General features: G+C 42.0%; 1 protein-coding gene across 5 annotated transcripts in view; it reads left to right on the forward strand.

Moving 5' to 3' along the window:
* B3GNTL1 (UDP-GlcNAc:betaGal beta-1,3-N-acetylglucosaminyltransferase like 1) overlaps positions 1-20264 on the forward strand; it is a 162087-nt gene that overhangs the window by 105659 nt on the left and 36164 nt on the right. For 4 of the 5 annotated variants that reach the window (XM_083428426.1, XM_083428425.1, XM_083428428.1 and 1 more), the window contains 2 exons: positions 10075-10170; positions 18700-18824. In XM_083428426.1, the coding sequence (XP_083284552.1) occupies positions 10075-10170; positions 18700-18824 (221 nt within the window). Of the gene's footprint in view, positions 1-1084; positions 1488-10074; positions 10171-18699; positions 18825-20264 lie in introns of those variants that run through there. The other variant, XM_083428429.1, reaches the window with a different exon arrangement.

Here is a 20264-nt window from a genome sequence, read left to right on the forward strand (position 1 = left end):
AATCCATTTTAGGGCAGTATCTTTATTAAGCCAGCCAAAATTACTCAGGCTAGTGTACAAGCTTCAAATTCCCCAGAACTCTTCATCAAGCTAGACAGTAAAAATGAAAAAGGGGTGGGGTGGGGAGATTGTTGGGCAAGTTAGCTGTTCCTGCATCTTCAAACAGAATAAGGATTATATGATTATACTCCATTGGTAATAGAGTGCCATTGATAGAGTGCAAAAAATGCTTTTGTCCCTTCATTAACATGGTCAGAAATATCGGAACAGCTTGAAAATGGGAACACCTCTAATAAACCCCACTCCAACTTCCCTGGTCACTCCTGCTCACAGAGCTGTACAGCTTCTGTGTCCATAACTAGGCAGTGCTTGGAGAACTCTGCAATGGGCAATATAAGTGGGGAGATCTCCAGAATTGCTAAAGAAAAGCTGATGCGAATGAAAGTGATGGTGGAATGCTCATCTTCCAATTTAAGTGCACAATCCAGGGATTTTGTATGCAGGCCAGTACAATGTGTCATTCTCAACAGGATTAGCATGAAGCCAGTAGACCATGGTTAGGCAAACTAAGGCCTGGGGACCGGATCCAGCCCAATCGCCTTCTAAATCCGGCCCATGGGCGGTCCAGGAATCAGTGTGTTTTTACATGAGTAGAATGTGTGCTTTTATTTAAAATGCATCTCTGGGTTATTTGTGGGGCATAGGAATTCGTTCATCCCCCCCAAAAAAATATAGTCTGGCCCCCCCACAAGGTCTGATGAACAGTGGACCGGCCCCCTGCTGAAGAAGTTTGCTGACCCCTGCAGTAGACCAAGTGAAGAGGCACCATTGAGAAATGACAGAAGAACCTTTGTTACATAGTCATTTCTGCATAGCAGTAGGGCTGATACGCCCTGCACAGTGCCACTGAATAAAGACACCCACGCACTGCTTTCAAAGCCTCTAGTCAGTTTATCTACTGAGTCAAGGATGCTCTGAAACATAGTCAGTTGGTGTTTTCCCTCTGAAACCCTAGGAAATCAACTTTCTGTGGCTGACCAAGTCAGTTTGCTAAAAATATGACTTAAGCTTCCTTGAGGCAAGGCAGAAAATGAAGAATAAACTTATTATCCTACTGAAGAAGCCAGATCTACTCCTACGGATTAATTCACAAAGTGTTTCATAATGCAGTTTTACCAGTTCGTCTTGCTGACTGCAGAACTTGGCATAGTTTACGTGTGTACGAGTGTCTTATCCACTTCTCATGATCACTGCACAGAACTTGAGCGTTCCCATTGCTCTAGGGTTTGGCAGTAGTTGCAGATGAGTAAATGCGTAGAAGTTTGAGATGCTAGGGGAAGTGTTATTCCCAGCTATTTAAAGAAGAAAAGACTGCTTTAATGTTCTTTGTTTTGTTTTATTTAAAAAAAAAGCAGTGAAGAAGAGTGAACCTATTCCAAGTGTTTTCTCTCCCCCTGTTTCCTTTGTGTGTGTGTGAATGATGAGAGGTAAGTATGAGATTAAAAATCTCAAGCCTCCTTGATTTTCTCTCTGTGCACAAAATTGAATGTTTCTGATCTTTCAGGGCTGGATCTTATAGATTGCCAGAACATAACTTCAGAAATCAGGAAAATAAGAATTTGTTTACAGTGGTACCTCGGGTTAAGTACTTAATTCGTTCCGGAGGTCCATACTTAACCTGAAACTGTTCTTAACCTGAAGCACCACTTTAGCTAATGGGGCCTCCTGCTGCCGCCGCGCCGCCGGAGCACAATTTCTGTTCTCATCCTGAAGCAAAGTTCTTAACCTGAAGCACTATTTCTGGGTTAGCGGAGTCTGTAACCCGAAGCATATGTAACCTGAAGTGTATGTAGCCTGAGGTACCACTGTATTTGTTTAGTGCATGTTTAATGCAGGCCTAGCCAGAATGCAGGCGCACAGCTGAGGCTCTCGGCCTGTGTGTGTCTGCACGTGTGCCAATGTGTGGGTGTGTGGCAAACTGGGTCTTTTTCTGGATCTAGACCCGTCAAAGAAGTGTGTCAAACTGTGTGTGAGAAATCGAGTAAGCAAAAACAGAACTCCACAGCACCATCTGGTGTCACAGTGTTAGAATGCATAAACATATAAAGTGTTCTTGCTTTGGCAATGTAGCTGAGTCTTGGGACCCACCAAGGCCACGCTGTCTCTTCCAAGGTTGCAGCTCCAGTCCAAATAATGTGTCAGGAAAGCTATGGCCTGGCCAGGACGCAGGACTCTGCATGGTTTACAAACCCATTAAAAGTACAGTAACAGCAGGGCCTTCAAACTTTGTTGTACCCACATCACCTCATTCTACCACCTTCTGTGCACTGAGAGAGGAAGGCCTGAAGTGAGGCTTCCCATGCAATTTAGGACCCTTTGTGCTTAGGGCTCTGAGCTCCCAAATGCCAAATAAGAAACAACTTGTTTTTTAGAGCAGTGAAATAAATATCATTATCATGTAATAAATGTCAGAACAGTTGGAATATTCTTAGTGTTGGAATATCCCTTAGTGAGGGAGAGGCAATAATAAAGAATGGGGGCTGATAGTGGTGCCCCTAGGAATGTTCCACTCTCAGCAATACTCTAGTTTCATTGTAGAGAATAATGGGGTATGCAGATATTGAAATGGCACTTTCTGAGTCAGGGGCCTAACCCAGGACTGTATGAAAATTGGTCTCGGGTATCTAGTTAGGTAGAGAAAGGAAAATGCCTGTGGACCATTAGTTATTGTGATTGGCAGTCAGAGTGAGGCCTCCAGATTGACTAACGGTAGATGTTATACAGTGGTACCTCTGGTTACATACTTAATTCGTTCCAGAGGTCCGTTCTTAACCTGAAACCGTTCTTTACCTGAGGTACCACTTCAGCTAATGGGGCCTCCCACTGCCGCTGGGCTGCCGGTATGCGATTTCTGTTCTCATCCTGAGGTAAAGTTCTTAACCTGTGGTACTACCGGGTTAGCGGAGTCTGTAACCCAAAGTGTTTGTAACCCAAGGTGTTTGTAACCCGAGGTACAACTGTACTACAAGTCTGGCCTTCCGTTGCTTAATGGAGCAGACCCTCTTAGATTTCTGCACATAGAGCTCCGGTAAAAGGTAAAGGTAAAGTAAAGGACTCCTGGACAGTTGAGTCCAGTCAAAGGTGACTATGGGGTGCAGCACTCCTCTCTGTTTTCAAGTCGAGGGAGTTGGTGTTTTTCCACAGACCGCTTTCCGGGTTGTGGCCAGCATGACTAAACTGCTACTGGTGCGTGGAGGACTATAACAAGTGCCAGAGCTCATGGAAACGCCGTTTACCTTCCCACAGCATCGGTACCTATTTATCTTCCTTCACTGGTATGCTTTCAAACTTCTAGGCTGACAGAAGCTGGGACAGAGCTGGGACAGAGCAATGGGAGCTCACTGCTTCACTCAAGGTCAAGATATAGCTTAGACTCTCAGCTTCAGAAGAGACCCTGGAGCTGCAGGTGTGGCTATTTTCGTGACAGAATGGCAGCCAGCTTGCACTCTTGCCCTTCAGAAATTTGCTCACTATTTACAGGATTCCCAGGATGCACACATTGGTTGCATACAACTGCCCCAAAGTGCAAGTGTCCACAGCTCTGAAATTTGACATTTGCACAGGTGCTTGAAAGGTGCTAATTACTCTATGAAAAAAACCAAGTCTCTTAAGTTCCCCTCAAAATAAAGTTAACCTGATTTCCCAAATTGAGAACAGCCTGTTTAAAAATAGCCCACAGCACAGCCCACATGAGACTGCACTGCATTCAGACTGCAAGGAGTGCAGGAATCACATTTTAAATTCCCACCCCCCAACACACATAAATCTCCCTTGACAAGAAAAGTTAGCATATGAAAGAAAAGGGATCTGACCTAGATTTTCTCTCTCTAACATGCCGATTTCTCTGAACAGGGCATTCAGACACGTGTTTCCTCACTAGGGATAGAGGAAGAATCCATTTTAAGTGGATTTATACACAGAATCTGACAGCTGTAACATGATTAAGCTTTGCTGTCACTGGATTGACTCTTATATTGAGCATTGTTTTGCATTCAAGCTGCTCCTACATTGCTGGGTATTCGAAAACTGACTAAAATATCCAAAATTGTATGCTAAAGTATATCTAATATAGTAAGGTAAAGGGACCCCTGACCATTAGGTCCAGTCGCGGATGACTCTGGGGTTGCGGTGCTCATCTCGCTTTATTGACTGAGGGAGCCAGCATACAGCTTCTAGGTCATGTGGCCAGCATGACTAAGCCGCTTCTGGCAAACTAGAGCAGCACACGGAAACGCCATTTACCTTCCCACCGGAGCAGTACCTATTTATCTACTTGCACTTTGACGTGTTTTCCAACTGCTAGGTTGGCAGGAGCAGGGACTGAGCAATGGGAGCTCACCCCGTCACTGGGATTTGAACCACCGACCTTCTGATCAGCAAGTCCTAGGCTCTGTGGTTTAACCCACAGCGCCATCCGCGTCCCTTAACATATCTAATATACATAAGTCTAAAAGTCAAGCCCTATGCTCACCTATACTTCTACAGTGTGCGTACATTGTTCTGTCTGTCTATCTATCTATCTATCTATCTATCTATCATCTATCTATCTATCTATCTATCTATCATCTATCTATCTACCACCCTACCCCATACACCCCAGAATATATGTGCATATATTGAATAATTCATGTAGTGTGTGGGAATTGTTCATATTTTTAGTGGACCAATGAGGGTGCCGGGACTCATTTCTCACTGAGATTAAGGAGTGAGACAGGAAATGGATAAGCTCAGCATTGAGATTTACAGAAAACTCCCTATACTTCAGTTTAATATGGGGTACTGTCCAGGATCCATCTATGCTATGAAATAGTGCAGTCTGTATTACATAGGGTGTTTTGTTCAAAGTGGAGTTTGTCTCTGTGAATGTTTTCAGAAATGATCTCAGTTCCAGTGATCAAGTCATTGTTCATAACACTTGGACCCTTTTGGTGTCATTTTAGTCTTGGTTAATTTTTTTATAGATTTCATTTATTTCAGTTGAGTCTGTGTACTGCATCAGTGTGCATAGTATTGTGGCAAATGTTTTTACGTGTGTACAGTATTTGTAATCAGCTTGCTTATTAATGTGGAGTGCTTATTTTAATGTATAAATTTGACTATGCTTTTAAAAAAATACTTACTGTGTATCTTCATGTAAAGAAACATTAGTTTTTTCCTCGTCATAGTGCGGGCTGAACATAATAAATGTGATTTATGCAAACTCTTGCCAAGAATGGTTCCATTGATCTACCCTGACATGCATGATTCACAGTATGCCTGACTGATAAAACTGCTCCCTCTTCTGTTCAGTAACAGTTATTTCTATGACTCTAATTATTATTCAGAGTGAAATATTTAAATGTTTATGCTACAGAAACAGTTACAGAACTGTATTTCAACAGATTTTGAATGGGACCCCAGATGAGTTGTTTGTGGTTTGATCATAATGTGGTACTAGAATTTTGTGAGTTCCGTTTTAAAAATATAACATAAAAATATGACCTGCAGCTTCTTCTTACACTCTTATTTTATGCCCACATTTCATTTGAGTACCTTACACTGTCAGTCTGTTTCCAGAATCCCTGCCTATGTCTGAACTCACTTTTTATCCAGTTTTGTCTTGTTGATTTTTTGCGTATGTTTCTGTATTCAAGTCAGTGACAGTTGGGCAGATGTTGAGGATCATCATTCAGCCCAGTGTTGACAGAATTATTTCAGGCCACTGTAAAAGAGCATATTGTATTATAGGTCAGATGTATGCATTTATGTTCAACATGGTGAGTATTCTGCTACCCTCTGGAGAACATTGTGACCTCCAGGGTTCCCTCGTGACCTTGGAGAGGAAGTAGGGATCATTAGCACAGGGTACCTCAGATAAATCAGAACAACTTGAGGAACGATCTCCGCCCCATTTCGATTCCCTCTCTCCATGGTTGGGAGGATAGCTGAGATTTGTTGGGTGCTTCCATTCCAGTGTTAACATGAAAAATGCCATTCATCTTCTCCAGCACTGAGCTTTAATGCTGTTTCCAAGTAGTATGATTCTAAGAATGTTCCCATAAGCTTCTTGGGAGATGAGAACTTGGAGCTCAGGAGAAGAACCTGACTTGGTGCTGTGCTTCGTAAGTGTAATACAGTGATACCTTGGGTTACATACGCTTCAGGTTACAGACTCTGCTAACCCAGAAATAGTACCTCGGGTTAAGAACTTTGCTTCAGGATGAGAACAGAAATTGTGCTCCGGCGGTGTGGCAGCAGCAGGAGGCCCCATTAGCTAAAGTGGTGCTTCAGGTTAAGAACAGTTTCAGGTTAAGAACGAACCTCCGGAACGAATTAAGTACATAACCAGAGGTACCACTGTACATGATGAGAGCCAAACTCTACCATATGGGGGAGAGTGTGTGTCTTAGCAGTGAAAAATTCCTGGGAGGTCATAACACTCCTAACCTTTAGGGCACCCCAGATTTGTGGCTATCGGTTGGGGAAGTGTGCGATCACATTAAGTTATGTACTTTATGGTGGATGTCTTGTCATTTGGGTACCATGGATCTCTTTTGCTTTCTGGAATAGTTAGAAAATCAACCTCAGAGCTGGTGCCTCTTGGCTGATTCATTCATTGATTTCAATTGTTCTGCTAATTAGGTTGTATTTCTTGATTGAAACTCATATTTGAAGATCCGCTCTCCTCTTCCCTTCATATTGTTTCATGTACTGCAAAGAATCTTTGTTGAAGTTTCCATGGATCATTGTTTGAGAAGAAACATATATATATATATATCTCCTTGATTTGTCTAATCATAGATTGCTGTTCATTTTTCACAGCTAATCTGTTTTCATATTTAAGGTTGCTGAAGCAGTATTTTGCTCCAGTAGGCTTAGGGATTGTTATCCTTTCCCTTATGTATTAGTGAATGCGGTCTAGTAAAGTATCACGTCACCTGTAGTTATGTTGTTATTTTAATTTAGTAGTCATCTCCCTGGTGATTAACTACAAACGGATGAGCATCCCTTACTGTGCCTAAGCTGTCTTTCTTTGTGAGATGATTATATCATCTTGAGACACACCTGTGTGGCCTCAAATATATATATGTATTGCTAATTGTCCTGAGGCAGTTGAATATCACAAGGCCTTCGTTTCTACAGTGGGTCTTTCAGGATTAATACAATTGCTGCCTTTTTCATTCTGGGATCTGAACATTCTATGTTGGGATTTGTATTGATTCCGCTAAGAATGATTAGTGAGCACAGACTGTATTAAACCATAAAACCAGAGAGCTGCGTCTGCTCAGTCTTAAGAAAGAAACACACTGACAGTATGAGATTGTTAGGGCTAAATGGTTTAACAGATTATGACCCTAAATTGTTAAAATTGCCTCACAATTAGACTATTTTCTGCTCGGGAAGCTTTGTCCTGCCAGTTTGCAGAATGTCAGCTGCAAGAAACAGAGTATGTTGAAGACCTTCATGGCAGCCAGAAGGGTTTCCACGAATAGCATTTCAACAAAAATCAGGAAGTGCAGAGCAGTTGTGCGTTTTTCTACAGATCCACAAGGCCATTGATTCATATATGCTGTGCACTGTGCAGTATCTAGCGTCTAGCACAGATGACTTCGGGATAAGCCCAGCTTCCATTATTATTATTATTATTATTATTATTATTATTATTATTATTATTAAATAAATCTTGGGTGTATGGGAGGAACTCAGCACTGCACTATGTCAGTTGTTCCATCAGTGCAAGAATTTCAGCCAGAGGTGCCGAGTTGCACCCAACATGGGGCCTAACATGTGTGTGTGATGTCACACAATGTGCATTGGGAGGAGGCCGCCACAAATATATAGATACTTGTCCCATTTACTACTTTTTATTGCTGTTTTACAGCTCATGGTTAGTGTGGAAAGAGCTTAACCATACATATCATACATATCAGTACAGTCAACATGCTTAGCCAAACCTTGGCTTAGCTCAACTCAGGGACCAGGGGGGAGCAAAACAACTGTGAGCTCCTTTCCTGGAGCCCACACACTCACACAGTCTGGTCCTGGTAAGTCGTAGTTTGCCCTACTATGTTGTGTGAGCCAGGCCAATGTGTCTTGTACAAATCTCTGGTTTGAACATAAACAGTAAGCTGGGATTCTGTAGAAGTGCAGCTGAACTCTGTCACAGTCCTTTTCCCAGCCATATGGAAAAAGGAGAAGGGAGCATATGAACTGCACTTGGGCTCATTGAGGCTTGCCCATATACAGTGGTACCTTGGGTTACATACACTTCAGGTTACATACGCTTCAGGTTACAGACTCCGCTAACCCAGAAATAGTACCTCGGGTTAAGAACTTTGCTTCAGGATGAGAACAGAAATCGTGCTCCGACGGTGCGGCAGCAGCAGGAGGCCCCATTAGCTAAAGTGGTGCTTCAGGTTAAGAACCGTTTCATGTTAAGAATGGACCTCCGGAACGAATTAAGTTCTTAACCCGAGGTACCACTGCAGTGCTAAACCATAGTTTAGCCTCAGATGTTATGTATTTCATATCACTTGAAAAATAAGGATGCTAGTGTAGATTTAGGAAGCTGGTGTTAAGGTTAGCCTTTAGAAGTTTTAATATTAGCGGTACCATCAATAAATTGTTTGGCTATGGAGGAAAAAGCATTTTCAATGAATAGAAAGCAGTCCTTTTGTTTTATATGTCTTTGTCTGCTTAACCAGCTCATAGAATATCTTTGTTTAATACTTAAGGCAGAGTGCATCATGGTTCTTTAACTTCTTGTCAACAAGATTAGTCTATAAACTTACTAGACATTTGGTCTTGTATTAATGGAATGAACAGGTTTACCTTACATAATCCGGATATTCTGGTTTATTTCAACACTAGGTTTGAAACATATTTGTTTAAAGCAGAAAAGGGCGATTATAAACCTTCCTGGTTTTGTTGGTATTACTCAGTGAAGCTGTCAACATTAAAAAATATACAAATTATGCGCTACATTCATTGTATTTCCAAGACACTAGTTTCATTCAGATATCTTTTTTCCAGGTACCAAAAGGCTATCTGTGTTCATATGTGTGTACATGCTCAAATATTTTCTGTTTGGTTTGCATGCAAGTCAGTACTTTCCATTGGCTGTTAATTTTGGCATGTTCTTTGCAAATAGTAAAGCACCCAGGTGTGTTTGATTCACAAGAACTCCATTTCCGACCCCAGGTCTTCAAGGTTTATAGAGATCTTGCTACACACCACCGAGGAACAAATAGAAGATGTTTGCTTGAGCCTCAATCTTACACTCAAGTAGCAAACAGTCTTAGCAAACCCCATCGTCAGGTTGATATTTGAGGGCTTCTTCATAAATGTTGCACACAGAAACAAGAATATACGTAGAGAATGCAAATCAGTCTCTGGACAGAATATAGCATTTATTGTGTAAACTGTGTTGTGGAGTGTGTGTGTGTTTTCTACACACACGACTTGGGACACAGTGACTTAGAAGGGTAGACTAGATAAAATGCTTGGAGACTCTTGAGTTTTGTTCTGCTTTGCTTTGTTTTTAGTTGAAACAAGTCACAAGTGTAGAAGGAGTCAGGTCAGAGGAGTGGATGTCCCCCATGTGGAGGGAGTGGATGTCGTAATTTCCTAATTTAAATTCCCTCCCTGCATCCCCCTCCAAAGGTACTGCTTACCTAATAGGGGATACAGATTTTTTGGGAGGGGAAGGGAGGGGGGCAAGAAAAGAACAGAGAAAAGTTTACATTATTGTATTCCTCAGCTTGTTCCACTAATCTTACTCCTCCTCCACCATCCATTGCTGCTTTGAGCTAAGGAAAACAAAGCACGGGAAATATTGTATCCCAGCATCTCTTATAATTTGTCCTTATACACTGCTCATAACAGGGAAAAAGTTTATGCCACACTTGCTACAGTATGCATGCTATTAGATTAATGTCAATGAAGGAAATTGTCGTGTGTATGGTTTGTAAAACATACTTGTTAAGAATGGGACTCTTTATAGTAATAGTGTGTGCTTTTATGCTCCCTTTTCAGGTTTTTACTTCCCATGGACCAACTGTAATTATGCCAACTTGGTTCTGTTCCCGAGAATGGTTTTGTCATGTGGGCAGATTTGATGAAGCAGGAAAGGTAAGCATTGTGAAGACGAGCAAAACCTTAAGTCTGGTTTAATGTTACCTGTGCTGAACTCTCGAGTACAGCTGACATCCCCCTTCAAGTAGAGAGTTGAGGTTGTACCTAATAAAGATGCTCTCTTGGCTCCCATACAATAATTGGAACACTAATGAAAAATGCATGAGCAGACAAAAAAGGGACAGATCTGTTTCCATGAATTTATTTCCATAGTGTTAAAAACGATAACATTGTCATTAGCAGCATTGCCACTGGGAGTGTGTCCAGAGGTGCTGGTACTAGTATGGAACCATTTATTGGCTGTGTTCACATGTAACGCTGCACCAAAGCAAGGCTTAAAGCAAAAGTGGAGCCTTCCATGGAGCCTCCTCCCCATTTCCTTTAGCTCAGTGCGGTATGGGATTGTGTTTAAGCTTTCTGCTCCTTAACCTTGATGTGCAGCTGAGGTTTCTTCTTGGCTACAGATCATGGTCGAGGTGCTGTATGAAGAAGTACCAGATTGAAGTGCCAATGAGGAATGTGGTTTTAGGGCAGGATTTCCCAAGCCTGGGTCTCCAGCTGTTTTTGGACTACAACTTCCACCATCCCTAGCTAGCAGGACCAGTGCTCAGAGATGACAAGAACTGTGGTCCAAAAACACCTGGAGACTCAAGTTTGGGAAACCCTAAAGAGAGGCCAAATGACATTTGGTCCCAGCCACGCTGATGGAGTGGAACTCTCTTGTCTCCTCTTTCACTCTGATGCAACCAAATGGGACGCTCTTGGCAGAAGATGGTTCTAGAAAATGAAAAGCAAAGTGACACTTTATCCCCACAAGGCCGATGGAGTGGGCCTTGCTATCTCACATTCTCCTGAAATGTAAAGTGGTGGGATATAACCTGACCATGTTTGTACAAAGATAGACTTATTGCCTGAACAAGTAGTGCAAGCTTTACCTTCATAGGGGAAACTAAGGACACACACGACACTGAGGAACAATGCTTCTTCCTTAGAAGCCGCTTTCCTCTCTAGGGCAGAGGAAGACTGTATAGTGTTCTCCCACCAACTACACCCCTAATATTAAGGGGGATGCCTCACCACAGGAGAGAAAATGCCACAGAAATGAGGGAAGAGAAACACCCCCAATTTACCAGATGCACTGTTAAGAAATCATCTCCTTTCCTTCTTTTAGTATCTAGCAGAGTAACTTGCAGGTGTCATGTTGCTGCCAATAAGTATAGAAACAGACTGAAACGTCTACATTCCAGTATTGCCATGCACCAAAAAGTATCCATAGCAGCAACCTGCTTTTCTCATTTGTGACTAAATCTGTACACCTGCTCTTCGAATGTTAAAATGAAAGGCATACACCAGAGACATGAAATAAAGATCTTATTACGTAATACACTTAGAATGCATGATCAAAAGCTTTTTGCAGATCCCTTTGATAGCATTTCCTCCATCTACATTTATTTTAAAGCTGTAGTGGGTTCTTCTGCAGCTAACGTGTGATTCCCAAGTTTCAGAACGGTGTTAATTTATTGAGGGAGACGGGAGTTGCTGCAGTAGTCTTGTGACATCTTAAGAACAAACAGATTTATTGTGAAATAAGCTTTGTGGATGATGAAGCAGACTCTAATCTACAAATGTTTACACTACAATAAACCTGTTCGCTCCTTATACAGTCCCAAGATTTCAGGTTGCAAGGTAAGGCTCCACTGTGTCTTTAAATAGGTCAGTAAGGAGGACTGTTTTGTAGAATTGATAGGAGTCCTTTCCTAATTTACGGGAGTTGAGTTTTGTGTGATAGCCTTGATTGAGAAAACACAACTTTTACTGCTCAATAAGCGTAGTTCAATAAGTGTAGCTTTTTTGTGTGCTTTTGAACCATTTCCATTCTGAATTGTTTACCTTTCTGGCCTTCCCTCCTTCTAGTCAGCCTCCGCTGGAGACTGAGTAATTCAATCACTCCTGATGCAGAGAATTCCTGTGCTCCTCAGAGGAGGATGCTGATTTCCCCACAAGTCATTGCTGTAACCTTCTTTTCATTTCAAAGGCATACCCAGATAAATAACCCATGCAGGAACATGAATGGTGGGGATGGTATCCTTTTTCGTACTCTTATGTGCTAAAGCAGAAAAGAAAACTTGAGTATTCATAAGAGTGAAAGATGCCACTCTTACGAATTCAGAAAGAGTGCTTAGCAGAGGTGTGTGAAACATCGATCTTTGCTTGAGACTTTAATACATTTTATCCCCGGTTTTCTAGACTTCCCCATGGTCTATAGTTATCTGCCAGAAGTTCTGCCTCTGGCTTATGCGATATCTTCCCTCATTATTTCCAGACTTAATGTTAGGCATGTCAGTTTTCAAAAATCTTCAGGAGAGAGTAATTTTTAATGAATCCCAAGAACAATAGTATATTGGAAGCTGGTAGTGTTTCAACTGCAGCCTGTGAATTAAGTGGCTTTGTCCTTAATTTTGTTTCTCTCCTTGCAAGTAACCAGGAAATAAATCTACAGAGCTAAGCTGCAATATGTGATTTGGTGAGGATTATTAGAATAGTTTCACTTCTGTTTTGTTAGTCAAAGTGGGAGAGTGTTGTTGTTATTTATTATTTAAGCCATGAAATAGGGGGGAAATATTTGGTTCAGCTTTGCCTTTTTCTTTTTTTTAAAGAAGAAGCTGAATTAAAGTATTGTAAGGTTGTCAAATGATTTGTCAAGGGGCTCTAGGGAAAAATCAAGACAAAACGCAGACTCTGATATTCTTGGCACATTATGGGTAAAACTGAACAGAGATCTGTACTTGAGATATGTCCAAGAAAGAAAGTGCTGGAGCCAAATAAATTAGGCTTATGGACTGCTTTAAAACAAGCCCTTTTAGCGACATGTCTTGATAACATGTTACTAAGCATGCTGAGGTAGTCACTGAATTTCCACCGCTTTCCATGTTTAATTAGAGTATTGTTTGCCAGTGCTGTTCACATATTTCTGCTTGGGAGACTAATCCTTTAACTTTATTTCCCAAACAATGCAGCAATTATAACTTCATCACAGATTTCCTGTTTTAGGATCAGGTCAAAATGATTTAAAGGCCTATCGGGACAGGACAATGGGGTTCAGTCACACAGCTAGCAAGAGGCTTAGCAGGATTTGTATAATTCTGGGGGGAGCGGTTTTTAAAACAGTCTAAGCATGAAATTAATGTGCTGGGTCTCCAGTGAGCATGTCTCTGCTGAGATTTAAAGCACCTATGAAACTAAAATTTTGCTACAGGCCCAACACAGGCATGCATACAAATACACAAAGATAAGCAACAGTGAAGTGAGGGCTGTACCCTCCTGCAATTGGTTTACAGGTGGAGCAGATACATGGTTAGAGGACATGCATAGGAGACTGTCACTGATCAAGCCTCTGACCCATCCTCTTGACTTTTGTATGCTTTGCTTCAGCTTAAGCCAATTGTTTTTCTGAGGTCAGATATGTCCTCTGCCAGATACACATTGACCTTTGTATCTCTATGTGTATAACAGTCTGTGTGCTGTTATCATTTCCACGGATTTAACTTGGACTGTCTGAAGCACATTTGATCCTTTCTACAAGTCAATCTTAGACTAGATTCTTTAATTCTAATGCTTCCAAGTTGGTAGTATTGGACTGAGTTCAGGACTTAGGATTTCAGCATTAATCTATTGAGATGAATTTTTGTATTATATATCTTTTGAAGGATTCTTGGTATGAATCAAGTTTGTGTGATGTTACTATTTGCTGAGCCACACATTATTCCTCTCCTGATAAGTCTCGCCCACAAGCCTTCAAGAGGCCATGGGTTGTAGTCAACTAGCTTTTTAACTCAGGCAGATTAAAAGTATTGTTCACGACTAACTTAAGTCCATTAATTTCATTGGGTCTATGTGGGTGTATCCAGGCACGTGTGCTTGCATCTGGTGATACTGCACTTTCACTATTGGGATACATGGCCAGTGGATCTGATGCTTAGCTGTTGAACATTACATGACATATGTAAGAAATACACTGGCCAAGTGTGGATGTGCAGGCTGAAGCTGCTTTCTCTTGGAACCAAGAGAAAGTTAGGTTCTGCATCTAGACCTGGCCAACATCATTTCTCCCCTGGCTACCTATTAAATGCCAATCTTTACTGGGTTAAACATGTTTAGGCATCAGCACCAGATTTCTGAACACTTGGAATATTTCTAGCTCTGTCTTCTGCAGTCCTTTTTTTTACTGCACTCATCTACTTTGTTCCACTGTTTACATCCACCAGACATGGTCCATGAAGAATTGCACAATATTCTTAGTTATGAAACTTGATGAAAATAATTGCATCATATGTGTGTGTGTGTGGGGGGGAGAACCTTAAGTACTGGGTACGGTATGTAGTGTAATGGAATCTACAAATAGGCATGTGACCTTGGGTAGCAAGCTGCTAGATAATTAGAACCAGGTGCCTAACTTGACTTAGCTTGGAGCGTGACATGAGGAACAGAAGCAGGTTTAAATTTTGCAGTTGACACAAAGCAACACCACAGAGTTGAGCACAGGGGAAGCATAAATCTAGCTAGACGGTAGGTTGAAGGAATTCTGGTTTTCTCCTTCTGGCGGTTATGTCTTCTTTCACCCTCCCACAGCGCAGTTTTGTTACTGCCCACCGTGTTACTTAATACACCTATTAATACAAATTATAGAAACCTGAATACAGTATCTTTCATGTAAGGGCTGAAGCTCAGAGGTAGAGCGTCTGCTTTGCACGCAGAATGTCCCAATCCCCAATCTCCAAGTAGGCCTGGGAGAGACCCCCATCTGAAATTTTGCAAAAGCTACTGGCAGTCGGTATAGACATTACTGAGATAGATGGACTTAATGCGTTGTACTCATTAACCATTATTTGCATCTATTAAAAGTTGTTGTTTATTTTTACTAGGGGCTCTGCTCCTGCTTGCTCCACTCAACCAACCCCATCTACCGCCATGCCAACTCCCAGCTCTTTAACCCTTACCCCCAAGTCCCACAGCTCCTTCCAAACCCGCTGTCAGAAGCAAGCCAGCAGTAAATCACACTGTGCAAGTTGGAGCGAACTCTTTATTAGCAAAAACACGATCTGCGCAGGAGTGTCAGGCCTAATGAGCACAGCAACTCATCTCCAGTAGGTCTTGCCCCCATGAAGCTGTGGCTGAGACTGAAGGTCCCTGCCTCCCCACAGCTGCCTAAGTCCCCTCCTCTCTAGGGTTCCCCCCCCCAAGCAAACGGAGACAGCAATAGCACATTGCCAATCTCTCCTCCACCCTTTTCAGGCTACTGGTTCTTGGAGACAAGGGAGAAGAGCAGCTTGTCTCAGCAGGAGGGGGAGACACCTGTGCCTCTTCACCAGCTGGATTCATTTCCGCCTTTTAGCCTCCCTTCTTCCCTGCTTCAGCTTCTGCCTTTGATTCTGGACTTCTTTCTGCCACAGACTCCCAGCTTACTAAGCCTTGTTACCCCTTCAGATTCCTCCTCTTCCCAGTTTTCTCCCTCGTCTCCCTGTGACCACTCATCATTTTCCCACCACTGGTAAAACCAGATCTTTAATATTTCTAAACAATATAATTAATTGTGCCTCTGGCAATTCATACCCTCTTATAAGTTTAATCTCATTTATTGCAACTTTCCAAAATACCACAATTTTAGGGCATGACCAAAAATACGAATATATCAGCACGCAATGCTCCACACCTCCAAAATGTATTAGCTACGCTGTTATATATGTTATATATATGTAGTTAATGGGACTGAAACTGCCTTGGTCGATGATCTCCTGTGGGCTAGGGACAAAGGTGAGAGATGTTTCCTAGTTCTGCTGGATCTCTCAGCGGCTTTTGATACCATCGACCATAACATCCTTCTGGACTATCTAGAGGAGCTGGGGGCACTGTTTTACACTGTTATACAGTGGTTCTGCTCCTTCCTCCTGGGCCGTGTTCAGAAAGTGGTGGGGGGGGGTGAGTGTTCAGACCCCTGGGCTCTCACTTGTGGGGTGCATCAGGGTTTTGTCCTCTCCCCCATGCTTTTCAACATCTACATGCAGCCGCTGGGAGAGATCATTAGGGGATTTGGGCTGGGTGTTCATCAGTATGCGGATGATACCCAGCTCTACCTCTCTTTCAAATCAGAACCAGTGAAGGTGGTGAATGTGCTGTATGGGTGTCTGGAGGCAGTTGGGGGATGAATGGTGGCTAGCAGATTGAGGTTGAATCATGACAAAAAGTACTGTTTTGGGGGGACAGAAGGCAGGAAGGTGTGGAGGACTCCCTGGTCCTGAATGGGGTAACTGTGCCCCTGAAGGACCAGGTGCGCAGCCTGGGAGTCATTTTGGACTCGCAGCTGTCCATGGGGGCACAGGTCAATTCTGTGTCCAGGGCAGCTGTTTACCAGCTCCAACTGGTACGCAGGCTGAGACCCTACCTGCCTGCGGACTGTCTCACCAGAGTGGTGCATACTCTGGATATCTCTCACTTGGACTACCGCAATGCGCTTTATGTGGGGCTACCTTTGAAGGTGACACGTAAACTACAACTAATGCAGTACCTCTGGATGTCCTGATGCATCTTTGTTAAGATTGCAATTGATAATATGCAGTTGTGAATTTTTTGTTGCTGTTTGAGAGACTACGTATTTTGTTGACTACCGCTCAGGTGCCCTCTTTTGATTCCCAGGGCATGGTGGGTTTCAGTGTGCTGAAAGCAATGCTTTTTTAGACATTTTTTTGCCACTCCTGCCAACCTAGAACAATCTCGTCATCCGATGAGTCTGAGTGCCAAACTCACTTCCATACTTATTCAGGAATATTTTCTCTTAATTCATTGTCCCAATTGTGTTGATATGTATACTTTTTAATGTGTCCATAGTCATAATACTATAGATTATACTCCGTAATTGTTGTTTCCATTCTTCTATCATTAGGCTTTCAAATTAGAAAAAGTAATTTTAGAAACCCAAAGTCTGGGTCCATGGCACTCCTAGATGTATGATTCAGCCTTAAATTATAGGGTAATTGCTGCGGGCACACTGGCTTTTTAGAGAAGAAGTGTCTCTGCATGTATTTGGCATTAATTGGAGGCCAAGAGCATCCAGCTGATGTTTGGAAGAAGGAGAAATGCCTGAATCAGAGTAAGAAGGCTTCCTCAGAATGTTGTCTCAAAAAATGAGGAGAAGGGAGGTAATTATATCTAGAGGTTTGGTGGGCATGTTGGGAGTTGGTACGATGACTGCCATCCATCCCACCCCAGTTGGGAACTTTGGTGTTTGCTTCATATAAGTACTGAATTCCAAGTTCTTATTTGCAGTGCCTCTGAAGAGGAACTGTAATTTCAAAATGCATTGGACCAATAAACCCTGCAGTGGGGGGAGAAATCAGCATTTCTCAAATTTAGTACCAAAGGTTCATTTAATACATAATATTCTTAATAATCTGAAGCCAAAGGAAAATCAAGCAAAGTAACACAATGCTCTAATTATTTTAGCAATTTCATTTTGTACAGGCATTAAATGATGTGTAATAAAAAGCTAACATGCTCCTCGAATAAAGGTTTAGCCACCTAGCGTGTGGATAAGCATGTGGCGATTCATTTTCATTCTGATGCCACAATGCTTGAATAAATACTCCATGCCGAGTAAATCAGTTATTTATTTACATAGCACCATCACATGACAGCTTGGTAACCGAGAGTGGGATGAGAAACAAACAATATTTTGAGAACATTTGACAATTATTTGGGCTGTTTTATAGTCTCAAGAGGCTGCAGTGTTGCTAAATTCAAACAGATGTTGTTTAGTCATCACCTTTGGTTATATGAAAACAAGAGGGCAGGGTTTTGAAATGGTTGTGCGGCTTAATTTGCAGCAGAATGGTACTGGGGCATGCCCATAGACCTACGCATTGAAATGGACTCTCTCATCCTGAAACAATATTGCACATTTGGGAGGCCATAAACATCCTCTCCTCACTTTGCTAAAATACTACTTTCATGGCAAAGGGATGTTTCTGATCAGATCTCTCTTTCTCATTCTCAAGAAGTTTTTGTGATGAGATGCTCACTCAGCACTGTGCTGTGTGGATGTAGTTGGACATGCCACCTGCTTCTTAGCAATCTTATGACAAGCAACTGGAGATCTGGAAGGTTTGCCATTCGCAGTATTTTTTTTTTTTACAGGGAGCATGCAGGTGTGCTTTTGACATTGATAAAGTACAGCAAAAGGCCTATAACATTTGATCTGTGGATGTCCTGTGCAAGTGTAATGCTCTATATTAAATTAGCTTCAGGGAATGTCTCTAAATATCCATTAGATAGGTGTATGCATTGGTTCTAATGTCAATATTTTTTTAGATGTCATTGAACACAATCACATAATATATCACACAGGATTCTTACTCCACTTTCCTCGGAGTAAACCCTATTAAATTCAATACAACTTTCTTCTGAGTAGGCACAGTTACGCTTGTACTATTACCTGCTTTTGATCTGGAAAAAATGTGGTGTTTTTCCCCCCAGGGCACCCCAGAAGACCTGCTGTTCTTTTATGAACATCTCCGAAAAGGTGGTGGAGTCTTTCGAGTCAACCAGTGCCTCCTTCTGTACCGTTACCACCCACAGGCGGCAACTCATTCAGTTCTAGAGTAAGATATGTTCCGTATCAAACTGCTTGTAGTTTTGGATGACATTGGTGGGTGGGGAATCCTTCCCCAACAAAATATGCATGTGGGTTCATATATATTTGATCATTTGTCTGTATTCCCAAGCCATTTGCAAACATATGTGACTTGAGAATGTTGGCCTTTTAAGGCTACTTTCTTTTATTTCCTTATAAGCTACGCACCCTTATGTCTCAATACATCGTGGATTTGAATAACTAATTTTTCAGTGGTCCCGTGATTTGGTTCTGGTATTGCTTTGGCTTAGGCTTAGGCTTAGGCAAATCTATTATTCAAAGTTTGAAACCCTGGAATGCAAGGCCACACTGTTTAGGGGTTTTTGTTGCGGGGCGGGGGTGAGGGTCATTGTAGCTGTTGCTGCTGCTTTTTTGTATTTTTATTTTAGTTCTTCTTTTGATTTATGTGGAAATTGTTCAGTTTGGTTGTGTATTTTTTAGTGTTTATTGTTTATGATGACTTTTGTTATGTTGTAGTTACATTTTTTTTAACGTAAGTTGCCTTGAGCATGGTTTGAACTGCGGAAAGGGTGGCATACAAATTAAATTATGTATGTATATATGTATACTGCTTATTGAGCTAAATGTGTAGTATGCAGCTATGTCTGTGTTTTTTTTCTTTATTAAATTATAAGCCTGTGTGGAGAGGGGAGGAATTGTCATCCAGACCACATTGTGCAGGGAAAGGTTTATTTTTTCTTTACCCATCCATGATCAGGAGAAAAATCCCTCACTCACCCGGGCCCAACATTGAGGGTGGGGAATAAATCTCCCCTTGTCACTCCCCTTGTCACTCAGGAGGGAGTGAGGGTTTCCTTCTGATAGCATCTGGGGAGGAAAGGAATAAGTTTTTCCTCTTCCATGTTGCCATGATAATCTCTTGTCCATTTGAGCCTGTATATTAAATGAAGGGGGAAGAGAGACATTGTTGCTTGCTACACAATTAAAATAACATCTACTTTGACTCTCACTCTCATGTTGAATTCCTTTTCACCCCCGCAGTCATGTATTGATCCCAGTATTTTGGATTTGGGACACAGGATTGTTGTTTAATCGTTTAGTCGTGTCCGTCTCTTCGTGACCCCATGGACCAGAGCACGCCAGGCACTCCTGTCTTCCACTGCCTCCCACAGCTTGGTCCAACTCATATTCGTAGCTTCGAGAACACTGTCCAACCATCTCGTCCTCTGTCGTCCCCTTCTCCTTGTGCCCTCCATCTTTCCCAACATCAAGGTCTTTTCCCAACAATAACGTTTGAACTGATTGTTTCTTTGGTTGGGACACTTTCATTGTCTCTCTCTCTCTAATTTGCCTTAGAAAAGCCTTCTTCTGCCTGGTACCCTCCAGATGTATAATTTCAGACTATAACTCCCACCAAATCCAGCTAGCACAGTCATAGTAACCCAAA

This window comes from Podarcis tiliguerta (genome assembly GCF_965153285.1).
Source record: "Podarcis tiliguerta genome assembly, chromosome: 2".
Lineage (NCBI taxonomy): Eukaryota > Metazoa > Chordata > Lepidosauria > Squamata > Lacertidae > Podarcis > Podarcis tiliguerta.